Source organism: Chroicocephalus ridibundus, chromosome 3 (genome assembly GCF_963924245.1).
Source record: "Chroicocephalus ridibundus chromosome 3, bChrRid1.1, whole genome shotgun sequence".
Taxonomy (NCBI): Eukaryota; Metazoa; Chordata; class Aves; order Charadriiformes; family Laridae; genus Chroicocephalus; species Chroicocephalus ridibundus.
The window spans coordinates 110,953,083-110,966,514 of NC_086286.1; the positions used below are offsets into that span (position 1 = coordinate 110,953,083).

Sequence of the window (13,432 nt, forward strand, 5' to 3'; positions counted from 1 at the left end):
TCTCAGTCTTCTCTTCTCCAGGCTAAACAGACCCAGGTCTCTCAGCCCTTCCTCATAGGAGAGATGCGTCAGTCCCTTGATCATCTTTGTAGCCTCTGCTGGACTCTCTCTAGTAGTTCCTTGTCTTTCTTGAACTGGGGAGCCCAGAACTGGACACAGTACTCCAGATGTGGCCTCACCAAGGCAGAGTAGAGGGGGAAGATGACCTCTGTCGACCTGCTGTCCATGCTCTTTTTAACACGCCCCAGAATACCATTGGTCACCTTGGCCACAAGGGCACATTGCTGGCTCCTGGTCAACTTGTGGTGGACACACCAGGACTCCCAGGTCCCTCTCTGCAGAGCTGCTTTCCAGCAGGTCAACCCCTAACCTGTACTGGTGCAGGACCCTATTTTCCCCTATGTTCTTCTCATTTCTCCCATCTGTCTTGTGTTCTCTGTCTTCCTCTTCACCCCTTTTTTCTTTGTATTAAATAACGGAGTGGTTTGTTTTGGTTATTTTTTTTTCTCCGTACCTTTGAATCTTCCAGTACTTTCCCTTCTGCCTGACCACAGTTTCTTTCACATGGAGTGAAATGATTTTTTTTTTTTTCCTTTGAAATGTTTACACCCCTGCCTACAGGGTCTGAATAACATCCACACCCAGTTTATTTCAGGTTGCTGCTGCTTGGCAGTGCCTCGAGAAGCCACAGTGGCACCAGAGCTGGTGACAAACACAGGAAAATGCAAGGTCAGAAAAGTCTTTGGCTCTGTCACATTATTCAGTGGCTGTATTTTTGGGGATACATGAAAGGATCTTGCCCTGTGAGGTACCTCTGCATGGACAGAAGCTGAGCTTGTGGTTTGTCTATTTATAGTAGTCTTTAGAAGTTGGAGCTGTAAAAATTTGTGGTTTTTCTAGGTTTGTCTCCATCATATCTTTTCCTTTCTGCCCACCGTGTGTTTGGTAGGCAGCATGGTCATATACATCCATAGATCTAGAAGCTGTCCATTACTTTTCTAATATTTAAAATCTTTCATGGTCTGTGCTGTAATCAAACCAAGCTGTTTAAATTTTCTGGGTTTTTTTGGCCTTATATGATACTCTAATTAAATTCCTCGGGGAAAGAAACAAGAAAAATTGTTAGCCACGTACTTAGCAAAGAATTTTTTTTTTTTTAATGTCCCCTAACAGTGACTTGTCCCAGAAGCGGTCCAGTAACATTTTTTTACTCTTGATGCTATTGTTCAGTACCCCTTTTTGGTGAGAAACCAGCTGTTCTTTCTCTCTTTTTTTTTTTTTTTTGGTCATTGGAATGTTTGAATGTAATCTTTATACATGTATATATTTTTAAATTTTATATACATGTTCATATATATTAGATTATTTATGTATATTTTAAATATAGAATCATAGAATCATTTAGGTTGGAAAAGACCCTTGGTATCATCGAGCCCAACCATCAGCCCCACTCTACAAAGTTCTCCCTTACACCATATGCCCTAAATGTGTGTTTTTGTCAGTCAGGAAGGTAAAACAAAGAAACATAGTGGCTCTTCGTGGGGTAGACCATAGTCCCTGGAATAATTCTTTCAACTCAAGGAGAGTTTGTTTCCACGTGCTGTGTTGGCAAGGATATTGAAGTTGCTGACAGTGTTCTGAGCTTTTATATGATGTTTTATCTCGTCTGGGCTCGGGCCCTGGAATAGCTTGAAGATAAGAACAGAGATGGTGAGCTTGGAGTTGATGGTTAGCCAGTGTAAGGATTTAAAGGCAGGTCTGAAAAGTTCACGGTAGGCTGTGTGTTGACGTGACTTTCTGCAGTATTCTGTACAAGCTGAAATTTCTTCTGTGTTGAAAACAGTAATCCCTGAAAACAACAGCCTGTTACACTGCTGGAAGACAGAACGTGGCTTTACCAGTTGGAGTTGTCTGGAATTTAAAGGACGGCTGGTATCTGCTGGACTTGTGTAGTCAATCGTGGATTGGATTTATGAGCGAGCCTTAAGAGTTGGGTGTGCGCTTGGCAGGATTTAAGAACCGAAGGAAGGCACCAAACCTCTGAAAGCAAGCCATCTCTAACCACCTAAACATCTTTGTAAATCCAGTCTTCTCTGTGTTGGTTTCCCTGACGTCTGCCAGAGAGAATTATTCTGCTTTACCTCCCAAGCAGTTCTGTGAGGATGAAGACTCAGAGACAGTTAATGTGGTGATAGATGCCAGTAGCTAACTGGGATTGATAAGTGAGAGATACCAAGTCTGCCTACCAACTTTTACAACCATTAAATCTACCTGGAGGGTGAATCTATTAATTAATTAGTTTTATAGAGGGACTTTAAAAAAGGCCTTATCAGTCTGTAGTACTGTTGCATAATAAAACCTGGCAACACCAACAAAAAATAGTTGCTAGCTGGTCAAATATGTCATGCGGGCATCTTTCATGTTTCCCTAGCCATATAGTCATTATGAGGATCCTTGGAAGAGCCTAGGAATGGAGGAAAAAAAAGGCATCAAGTTCAAACTGTGACAGAGGTGTAACAAATAATCCAAGTTGCAGGGCTGTCACCGAGTACCCTCAGCCATCAACCTTGGTCGTGGAAACTAGTCCCTGCTCACTTGGGGGTCTTGGAGATAGCTATTGGATCATGTGCAGTGAGCTACAGCTGTGGCTACGTAGGAAGGCTCAGAATTATTTAGGTGAGTCAAAATAATCACTTAATAGGTGTGGCAGGCAGTGCCAGTTCCAGAGTGCAGTGTAATAGCCTTTCTGCAGATGACTGCGCTTCAGAAATGTGCCTTTTTTCCATTTAAGTAAAAAATCTGGAGAAAATTTTATAATTTATATTTTTATATATTTATAAATATTAGATGTATAAATGTAACATATAAACATACTTTATATATTAAATTGTACAGTGACAGATGTGTTTGACTTCCTGTTGGAAGACATGTAGCCTGGATTATATATATACACACATACATATATTTATTTATATATACAAATATACACAAAACTAAAACTGTGCTGTAGCAGATGTGTTTGATTTCATCTAGCAGCCTGGATTACTTTAACTAGAGTTACTTTGACAAAGAGGGACAACAGGAATGAGAACCAATTTTAAATCCCAATTAAACCCCTTCCTTTGACTTCTAAAAGAGCTGTTTTCCATCAAGTCAGTAAATTCAGATTAAGATAACTCCTCAAGGCAGATGATTCAAGTGTACCTGATTAACTAGCTGTTTGGTCAGAGAGGGGACTGAAGGCCTTAATTTAGCAATTAAACCCATCCCTGATCTAAAACTGAAATTTAGATTCTGCTGAAAGCTCTATTTTGAGTCTTGCTTGGTGAAAAAAACCCACCAGTTGAAGCATGATGTGTATGACTATTTTATTCAGCCGTTTTTTCTAGTAGCTTTTTTTCCTTACATAGCTGGTCATGTATCCGTGAAGTGTTAACTTGATGCAACTGCAGCTTGGCTGTACAGTGCCATGAAATGTTTGACTACAGTGCAAGAAGAAAAATCAGTTTTATGATTTCTTGAATGACTTGTATGGAAGAAAGTTGCATTATTTCCTGCTTTCACAGAGGTTTTTCCACAGAATTTTTCACAGTGTTTCTGTTTCACTGTTTTCTGCAACTTCTTGAAGCCTGGAAAGAAAGAATTGTTCTATTCTTGACTTACCAGAGATCAAGTCAGCCATTTGTTCTCACTTGAAAATGTAGTCTGTGTAGGTGGACCAAAAACTGAGGGATTACTGTTCAGAAATGGAGTTTGTATTTGCTTAATTCATTAATTGTTGTGCAGAAATAATGAAAGATTCCTTTCCCCTCCGTACCCATCTCCCAGAACACATAACAGTCACGTTTTAAATATATTAACATGTTGTTACAGCAACAAGACTTCAGTCCCTTCCGTCTCCTTATGCAGTGGTTCCTCTTTTGTGTGGACATGCACATGGTTGCAGAATTAAATAATCATTAGTCAGGTTGCTGGTTATTTATGCTCTGAACAAACTATTACTAAAGCTATTTCCTTTGTTTCCTACACCCAGCCTGCTTTGGGACGCTGTCCTAGAAAATGGCGGGCTGTATTGCCATGGTTCTTACAAATTCAATACTACCAGATATTTTGCAGACCACAGTCTGCAAAAAATACATAAATGAGACAGAGTGTGGCTACAGTAGACTTTGGAGTCTGAACTGTTGACCAACTGCTGTTCTTGTTGTCTGTGTCTCACAAGTCTGATGTGGCACACCGGTTATCGGGGCCTGTGAAGTACTGATGTTCGTACCGAGCTTGGTAATCAGCACTAAATCTCTAATGAATTAAGTATGTATTGGGGTAAGATCTGTTGAGCAGGTGGATTGGACTGTAGGTCTGTACCTTTACTAGCTGTATTTCCTGGGGCCTCCTAGCAGATAGACAAATCGTGAGGCAGAATTTTCTACCGGCTGGTGCTCTAACTGGTGGTCTTCAGCACGGGGGAACGCCAGTGCCTGTTTTTCAGTGTTTTGTTCCTCTAGAGCTCCTTTCAGTTGCTTTCTCTTTCTTCTTGCTGTTTACATTCTCCCTGAAGCATTGCACATCACTAGAACGCGTGAGAATACAATCTGAAGCCATAAGAGACCACCACAGCTATGGAACAGTAGGAGTCTTAATCTCATTGACAGAAGGTAGTTGGTTTTTTCTCTGTTGCTCTCTTGTGAGTTTGGTTTGGGGTTGTTTTTTTTTAAGGTTTCTTAAGCACCATGATGTAAACACAGGAGCTCATTATTTAGTTTCGACAGTGTGCCAGGTGATCGTGAAGCGAGATCTAGTTTGTGCTTTGGAAAGCTTCATTCCCTGTGTTCCCTTACAGGGATACCGCATCCCAGTGGAACATCTCTGCTGGGTAGCTTTCTGTGTGTGTTTTCCAAGGCTAGGTGGTAGATTTCTTGATCCTTGCTTTCTTGATCCTTGCTTTAATGCCACCAGCGACAACAGATACTTATTCCCTTGCAAGTGAGTGTAAGTTTTGATTATTAAAACTAAAGACTCTTTTAGCATAGATTTAGTGAGTAATTGAGGTTGTAATGATTCTGTGTGCATATAATGCTGCAGTAGGCTAAAGTGATAGGTATAAAGTGATATAACACTATCCTGTATTTGTATTCTATTGTTGCCCAGAGAAGCTGTGGATGCCCCATCCCTGGCAGTGTTCAGGGCCAGGCTGGATGGGGCTTTGAGCAGCCTGGTCTAGTGGGAGGTGTCCCTGCCCATGGCAGGGGGCTGGAACTAGATGGTCTTTAAGGTCCCTTCCAACCCAAACCATTCTACGATTCTATTTGGAAAAAGTGGCATACCAAAAATAAATAGAAGACTGATTTGGTGACTTGGAACTTGTTTTCTTTGGCAGCATGGGATAGAAGCCTTTAGGTGTCAATTAAGCATTTAATTCTTTTTTTAACACATCCCTATGAATGGAGGCAATCAGCCTCTGCTGCGCATGTTACTGTCTCAGCAGAAGGTGTTTGGCAGGGAGGGTGAGCAGGAATGGCTCTGCTGCCATCTTGAAGCCGCATTCAGGTTCTGCTTTCTGTTACCACCGTGGCTGAGCTCGCCATAGATTACGTGCCACCTGTATTGGGCAGCCGATTTCTGCTGGCCTCCTGGATGCCAGCTTTGAAGAAGTTTCACTTTGATTCACTTTTGCTTTGGAGGAGAAGGCAAAGGGGAGAAGGATTTCCCAGTGAGGTGTATCTGCAGTATAGCTGTGCCGCAAAAGAGAGATTACCACAATGATAGCAGTAAACCTCTGGTGAAAGTCCTAGGGGAGCAGGGAAGCAGTGTAAGCCTTGGCGCTGAAAAGTTAATATTTTCATCATTTACTGACCCACACTGAATTTATATAAATTTCTTTTTTGTCTGGATTGAATTGTATCAATATATTTGGCGAGTTTTTCGTGTGAATTGTGTCAGATTTTACATCTTTGCCATACAATTTGCTAGGATTTTGGTCTACCTGATGCATCCAGGTGCATCCTTAAATTTATTCCTCCTCGTTGTTCATCTGCTAGTTTCATCTATTTGCTGCCATAAGCAACAGATGTGCAATAAACTGGGCAGGACCGACATAGGACACTCAAACTAATGGCAAACAGTTATTTCAGGTGTGTTTGATCACTGCCTCTCACATACTTCGGAGTCTTATCTGCAAATGTCAGATAAACCAAAGTCTGGAAGAAAATTGTTTTTGCTGGCATTTTGTGTTAAATGAAAAAGTGGTGGCAATTGATAGTAAAGAAGCAGTCTAACAGCCTCAAAACTCTCATGTTAGTCTCAGACTGTGCAGCACAAGTCCTGTTTTTGTGACGCAGAGACATTATTCGTGTGCCGCGCTGCAGGAGTATTTCATCTCTTTCCTCTGAAACAGTGTGGAGTTTGTGTGTGGGCTTTTGGAAGAAGTGATCCAGAGCGTCCCTGGAACTGGTGGGGTTTAATCTTTCTTCTCTCCCCTTCTCCTCCCTGATGGCTGCGTTAGAAATAAGTATGGTTAGTCTCTGCTCTTTTGGTGTCCTTTGTGTACATTTTAAGGGCGTCTTCTAATGAGTTAGGTTGAATGGAGAGCTAACTTCACTTTGTTTCAGAGAATTTAGAGACCTTGGTGGAGTCATGTCCATAATTAATTGAATATCAAAGACTCAGACTTCACAAACACTTCTTTGAACTCTCCATGTGATTTGTTTGGGGGCAAAAAACATATTTTACTTGCACATCTGCCTCAACCTAGTGTAAGAAGCATAAAAGAAATTTACTGTAGTTCTTGAAGACTTGGGAAGTTCCAAGATAATACGATTTAGATATAAGCAGTTCCTGCAAGTGCCAATGGAAAAGCAAAAATAACAAACAAAAAAAACCCCCTGTGATCATGGTTGGAGTAGCATAACTGCTGATGTGGGAAAGGTAAGGAACCAGCTCATTTGGGGAAGGAGGGAGGTGAGATACAGCCTTGGGATGTGAATTTCCCACGCTTGGAAGGTCATCACCGTCACAGTGACAAAACAATACTAGTAAATATGGTGTTAAGGTCAGGTATACTACATAAGATAGTCTAGATGTTTGGGGGAGCGTGCGGTTTTTTGTTTTGCTTTTTTCCCCATGCGTGTAACTTGTAAATTAGCTTTCCTCTTTGTGGGAATACATTTGTTATGTGTGAGATTATTTTCTTTCTGGTTAGTCATTTGACAACTCTCCATCTGGGCCCTGAAGCCTAGGATAAAGATGCTCTGCGTGGTTCTATCCTATTGCTCTCTTGAGGCTGATATATAGGTATTATAGCCTCCTCTTATAGCTCATTTTTTGTGGTTTTATTTCCCCTAGTTGGTTGTTGCTGCAACAAATTTGTGCTCTTGGCATATAGCAAGTGTTAGGAGAAAAATGTAGGCTCAGAAACCCTGAGGATACTCAGAATATTCGCCATTCTTTCTAAAATTAACTTAGCAAACTGATGGATCTGTCATGCTCTTGGGAACAAAACTACCTGGCTCTGTTTGAGTTGCAATATCATCAGGCTGGAAAAGGGGCATAATAGATGCTTGGCTCATGAAAGAGACCTCGTGAGTCTCGCCTGGGTACCTGCAGTTGTGGGGGTTAAGGAATGTATTTTGCGTGACGGTCAATCAATGTTGGTGAAAGAAAGCTTGTAATTAGTGGTGGAAATGGAAGGAATTGGGAATGAGATTTTTGCTTGTATAATGTCGGAGAGAAGTCTGTGACCTAAGGATATTTCCTGCTTGCTCTCCTATTTTGTCGGTGTTTTACGTGTCGTTGGGTTTTTTCCTCTGCTTGTTATATGCATGTTTTATCAGGCAGGGGATGCGTAGCCTGCTGCAAATGCTGATGCTGTCAAATTACCCATTGCTGCTTGTATTTTTTTTTTTTCCAAATAGCTAACAGGCAGCAGCTGACAATGATGTTTTCAGTAGCAGAAACGAGAAACTGACTACCAATACAAGGAAGTGATGGAGTATCTTTACTTTTGTGCTGTTTTCCAGACTGCTCTGCAATGACTACAGCAAGATATCGGCCTACCTGGGACTTGGTACTCGACCCGTTAGTGTCCTGCAAGCTCTGCCTTGGTGAATATCCTGTGGAGCAGATGACAACAATAGCACAATGCCAATGCATCTTCTGTACCCTGGTGAGTTTGCTTTTTTTATTAGGTATAAAAAAAGCAATGCGCAGTTTTAACTGCAGAAATCATGTGAGTTTCTGCTGAGTCGGTTTTACCCTGAAGTATCGATGCTGCAGTGGAAATAAATACTGCTGCATACTTACTACAAGTGCTAGCAAGTAAACTTCCCTCTTTTCCTGTTTAAAAAAAAATAATTTTATTCAGCACTTCCGTATACGGCTGTATACTGTTACCTCCTAAGCAAGATTATTCACGTTTTCCCTTTTATCTATCAGTGGCTTGGATTTGGGGGTTTTTTTGGTTGGTTGTTCTTTTTTTTAATTTTGTTTTTTTTTAACTTTAGCCCCAAGTCTTTCTGGAACAGAGCCATGCACACACTTGGAACTAGAAAAGTATTTAAATATTATAGATTCTGTTTTCACTGTATCATAATTACAATCACATAACAGGTTTTCATTACCATGCTTGTATAAATGCATGCCTGGAATAACAAGAATCTTGAAAGTTAAGTACAAAACGCTGATTGGTGAAGGTAAGTGTAGTATGTAGCAAAGATCATCATCACAGTAAGTGGGTATTGCCAGCTTATGAATAGAGAAAGAACAGTAGTAGTAGTAGTTTTCCATCCCTAACGATGTTTGGGAATGAAAATGTTAGAGCCTTTAATTTTGCAATGGGTGTGGGTACACCAAGAACCTTGTAACGATGGCTCAGCAGCAGAAAAGTTACTGTAAAATCAGTAAGAATATAATTTCTAGGATACATGATGCTTAAAGACTTTAACACCATGTCATAAACTCCTGAGAAATTACAGGTTCAGACATGGGATAGGGTGATTTTTAATTTTAAAGTCCTTTTCAACAAAGTTAGTTTTTGGGGATTTTTTTTTTTTTTAATGTTGAAGAGCAAGGATTATTTTAAGTAATCTTTTTTCTGTATTTTCTTTTTCTTCTTGGAAATATTACCATTTTTTTTAAATAATCATAGAATCATAGGGTTGGAAGGGACCTCTGGAGATCATCTAGTCCAACCCCTCTGCCAGAGCAGAGCAGAGCAGGTTGCACAGGAACGTGTCCAGGTGGGTTTTGAATGTCTCCAGAGACGGAGACTCCACCACCTCTCTGGGCAGCCTGTTCCAGTGCTCTGCCACCCTCAAAGGAAAGAAGTTCCTCCTCATGTTTAGGTGGAACTTCCTATGTTCAAGTTTGTGCCCATTACCTCTTGCCCTGTTGCCGGGCACCACTGAAAAGAGCCTGGCCCCATCCTCCTGACACCCACCCTTTAAGTATTTATAAGTGTTGATAAGATCCCCCCTCAGCCGTCTTTTTTCCAGACTGAAGAGACCCAAATCCCTCAGCCTTTCTTCATAAGAGAGGTGTTCCAGTCCCCTAATCATCTTGGTAGCCCTTTGCTGCACCCTTTCCAGCAGTTCCCTGTCCTTCTTGAATCGGGGAGCCCAGAACTGGACACAGTACTCCAGGTGCGGCCTCACCAAGGCAGAGTAGAGGGGGAGGATGACCTCCCTTGACCTGCTGGCCACACTCTTCTTGATGCACCCCAGGATGCCATTGGCCTTTTTGGCCACAAGGGCACTTTGCTGGCTCATGGTCATCCTGTTGTCCACCAGGACTCCCAGGTCTCTTTCCACCGAGCTGCTCTCCAGCAGGTCAGCCCCCAACCTGTACTGGTGTATAATAGAACTTTTTTTCTTGTTATTAAGAAGATACAGGGGCTTGCCAACAGAACAGACAGCTCCTTCTTGTTGCTTACTGAAAACGGCAAAAAAAAGCAATGTAAACAGCTCGGTTTCTAATATGTGTAATATTCTAAAGACGTCAAGTTGTTGCAACCAACTTTAACATTCATGTTCTGTGGAAAAAGAGAAAGTGAGTACACAGGCAGGTAAACAGATACAGTCTGTTGCAAACACTGTGCCTGTCCAATTAAAAAATAAGTATTGCTTCGTTACGCAGTTAGAAAAGAGTGTTTGCTCAAGCATGCAAAATATATAAAATAATAGGCTTCATGAAAAACAGAATAATAGGCTTCATGAAAACTGTTTTCTATTGCACAATGGATAGTTCTAGTATTTACAGCTGAGTTTTCTGTGTCTCTCCCTGTTGCCTGGATGCAGGCAATATTTTAATTTCATTTTTTTCGGTAACACTTAAGCGGCAGCAGAAAGGCTGTGTTGCCAGATATCTTTCTTCCTCTCCACCTTGTTCCTTCTGACATTTGCTGCCATCGCTGATTTTCCATTTCTTCTTGGTAGAGTATAGTTATTGACTCTTACTGCTGTTTCAAAAGATATAACCTGTTGTAGATAATAAAGATGTAATCTTTGCCGATAGCCTGTTCTTAGGGCCTGGCGTAAGTAAACTTACTGTGGTAACATTGGATTCTTGTGTAGAACTCTGTTCAGCTGGAACCCTCAGTCCATTTTTACCACTTGTATTTGACGGTCTTGAGTAGTTCATGCATGTTGTCCTGTTCAGGCAAACCAGTGTACCTTATCTGCCTCTCGTCTGCCATTTGTATGAGCTTCACTATGGTGACATTTGAGTGCCCTGAAAACGTTATTTACACTAAAGTTTTCCTGTGAAATAATAGGAAAATAATATTACCCTTGCTTTAATTGATGGCGGTGGAGGAGGAAATAAGAATCAATGCCAGTAGTTGCAAGGGTCAATAGCTAAAAATACGTGTCAGTCCAAGAATTCAGCACGACTGAAACCCAAGGCCTCCATCTCTACCTCGTGGACAGCCTTCAGGTTAATAAACTTGCCTAAGGAAGTACTCCTGTAATGAGTCAGGCAAGACTGTTCAGCCCATTGGCAATGCTTAGGAAGAGTGTGACAGCTGTGCGCTGATTCCTCCACTAGTGTTCCTCCAGTGATGATTTCCAGAAACTTGGTGTTTCTGGAAATCATCGTTGCAGTCCTCAATATGAACTATCTTTTGTAAATGGCCAAATTAAAGTTATTGAAAAACAATGTGAAAAAAAGATATCCTTTTGACTCAAGACTTGGATGGTGTCTACATACAGTAGATTCAGTACATTATACTAAGATAAGTGTGCTCCACCAGCTAACAGGCTGCCCAGAGAGGTGGTGGAGTCTCCATCTCTGGAGACATTCAAAACCCACCTGGACGCGTTCCTGTGCAACCTGCTCCAGGTGACCCTGCTCTGGCAGGGGGGTTGGACTAGATGATCTCCAGAGGTCCCTTCCAGCCCTATGGTTCTGTAATTCTGTGAAGTGGAAGTACACTTGGAGAAATATTTTACCATCTCTGTTTTCTTTTTGATGGACCAATATATAATTTTATTCTGGCTTCTTGCTTTTACATAAATGATCTGGGGTAACTGATGGCCTCTGCGGTGATATGAGCAAAAAAAAGAAAAAAGGATGTCCGTTACAAGCGTGAAAACTATTTCTGCTGCAGCTCTTGCTCCTAGCTGTAGCCCTTCTGTCTAAATCCTAGCAAGCTGAGGCAGTGTGTGTATTACAGAGAGATCTTTCACGTGCAGTGCTACTGGTATGTAGGCAGAATTTAAATCAACATGCAGATTTCTCCATCCTATAACATTTCTGTCTGAAAGTCTTCACTCCTTTATAACTAGAAGCGCCATGGTAAAGATCTCATGAGGGATTGTCTCTTCCCGACACTTATACAATAACATAAGATTGCTATTCAGAAAGATAGAATGGGGACACTGTTTCCTCTTGCTCCTTGGCAGAGCTGGGCATGGATTGAATAGAGCAGCCTGCCACTCCTCTGCTGATAAGGCATAGACGCTACAATTTCCCATCGTATTATTTTGCCAGCCGTGGCTCTTAGTACAATACTCCATTATGGTTTTTATCGTTATGATCGTTAATGCGCACGCAATGCGGTGAGCTCTCTTAAGTTTTGTATATCTCATCCATTAGGAATGTATCCGTCGTTGGATTGCTCAAGGTACCAGAGGAACAAAAGCCTAGAGAGTAGAAAGGAAAACAAGCTATCTGCTGATGGCTTTTTGTTTGGTTGTTTTTCCGAGTATTGTCAAGGGGCAAACTAATATCTCTTTCCTTTTGGAATCATGTCAGCAACAGGACCAATCTTAAGTGTGCTCTTCAGATTTTGGACCAAAATGCTTAAATGTCTTGCTGTTTATTAAATCACTTTTTTGTACTTGAATAGTGCACAGTAGACAGCTAGTAGCCTTAAATTTCAAGACAGTCACTTAGCAGTTGCTTACCCAGGAGAAGTAATTGATTTTTGTATGTTTTCTTCAGAAAGCTTTCCTTATGACACTTCTCTCCTTACAGAAGGAAAGGGAGAGTAAAGCAAACAAAGCATCGCTTTTTTTCTTTGTGTTTAATCTTGTTTTGTATTAGTTACTGCACCAAAATTTTTCGGTTATTAATAAGCCTTTGTTTTTTGGGGGGGTGAGGGGAGATATGGAGCAATTTTAGTCCAATTTTTGTCTGAAATTCTGACCATTTTGTAATCTATGATGAAATTCTCATGTGTCTTAAGGGATAGGATGTTCCCGTGATGTGTTACCAATTGTATATGTACTGAAGTTACAACAGATTTTGTCCCAGTTGATATTCTTGCATGAAAGTTGATAATTTAGTTGCTGAAATGTGTTGTGATTCAGTGTTACATTTATATGTGTATCCATATAGAACTTTTAGATATATAAACATGCGCATAGATGTGCCAAATAACATGTTGCAAGTACAGTGATGCCACTACTCATACTGAAGACATGGTAAGCACCTCTTGGCTTCGCATTAGATTGTCAGTTCCCTTCAAGATGTTATGCAGTGCTGATCATTCTGGTACTGGAGGATTCGTTGCTTACCTTTCTCAAATTTAAAAAGAAAATCAGTCAAGTAGGCAGTCTGGAGAAACAAATATCTCGAATAAATATGAAGCCTGAGAGAGAACTTGTCTTTGATGGAAAAAAAATATTTTAATTACTCATCTGCAATCCACCTTGCTACCGATGGAAGGAAAGCGTGCTATTCAGATATGAGAGAGAGAGAGGTCCTACAATCAAAAAGAAAATAATGAAATTAATGTTAAGACCTATCTTCTGCTGCTTGTTTGTAATTTCTTGTTGGCCAGCTGTGGACATGTAGATCAGCTTTGTGGTGTTTGAAACTAGCAGCACTGTGTCATTTTGATATCTGCTTAGTAGATACTTGTACTTTGATTCTTACTCATAGGCTCTACCTTAAGCTTTTGAGGCAGCTGGTTAATATTCCATGGATCTTTAGCTGT

General features: G+C 40.9%; 1 protein-coding gene across 2 annotated transcripts in view; it reads left to right on the forward strand.

The window, feature by feature from the left end:
- Nucleotides 1–13,432, forward strand: part of RNF144A (ring finger protein 144A) — a 70,746-nt gene that overhangs the window by 33,892 nt on the left and 23,422 nt on the right. For both annotated transcript variants that reach the window (XM_063330434.1, XM_063330436.1), the window contains one exon: nucleotides 8,016–8,161. In XM_063330434.1, the coding sequence (XP_063186504.1) occupies nucleotides 8,027–8,161 (135 nt within the window). In that variant the 5' untranslated portion in view covers nucleotides 8,016–8,026. The remainder of the gene's footprint in view (nucleotides 1–8,015; nucleotides 8,162–13,432) is intronic.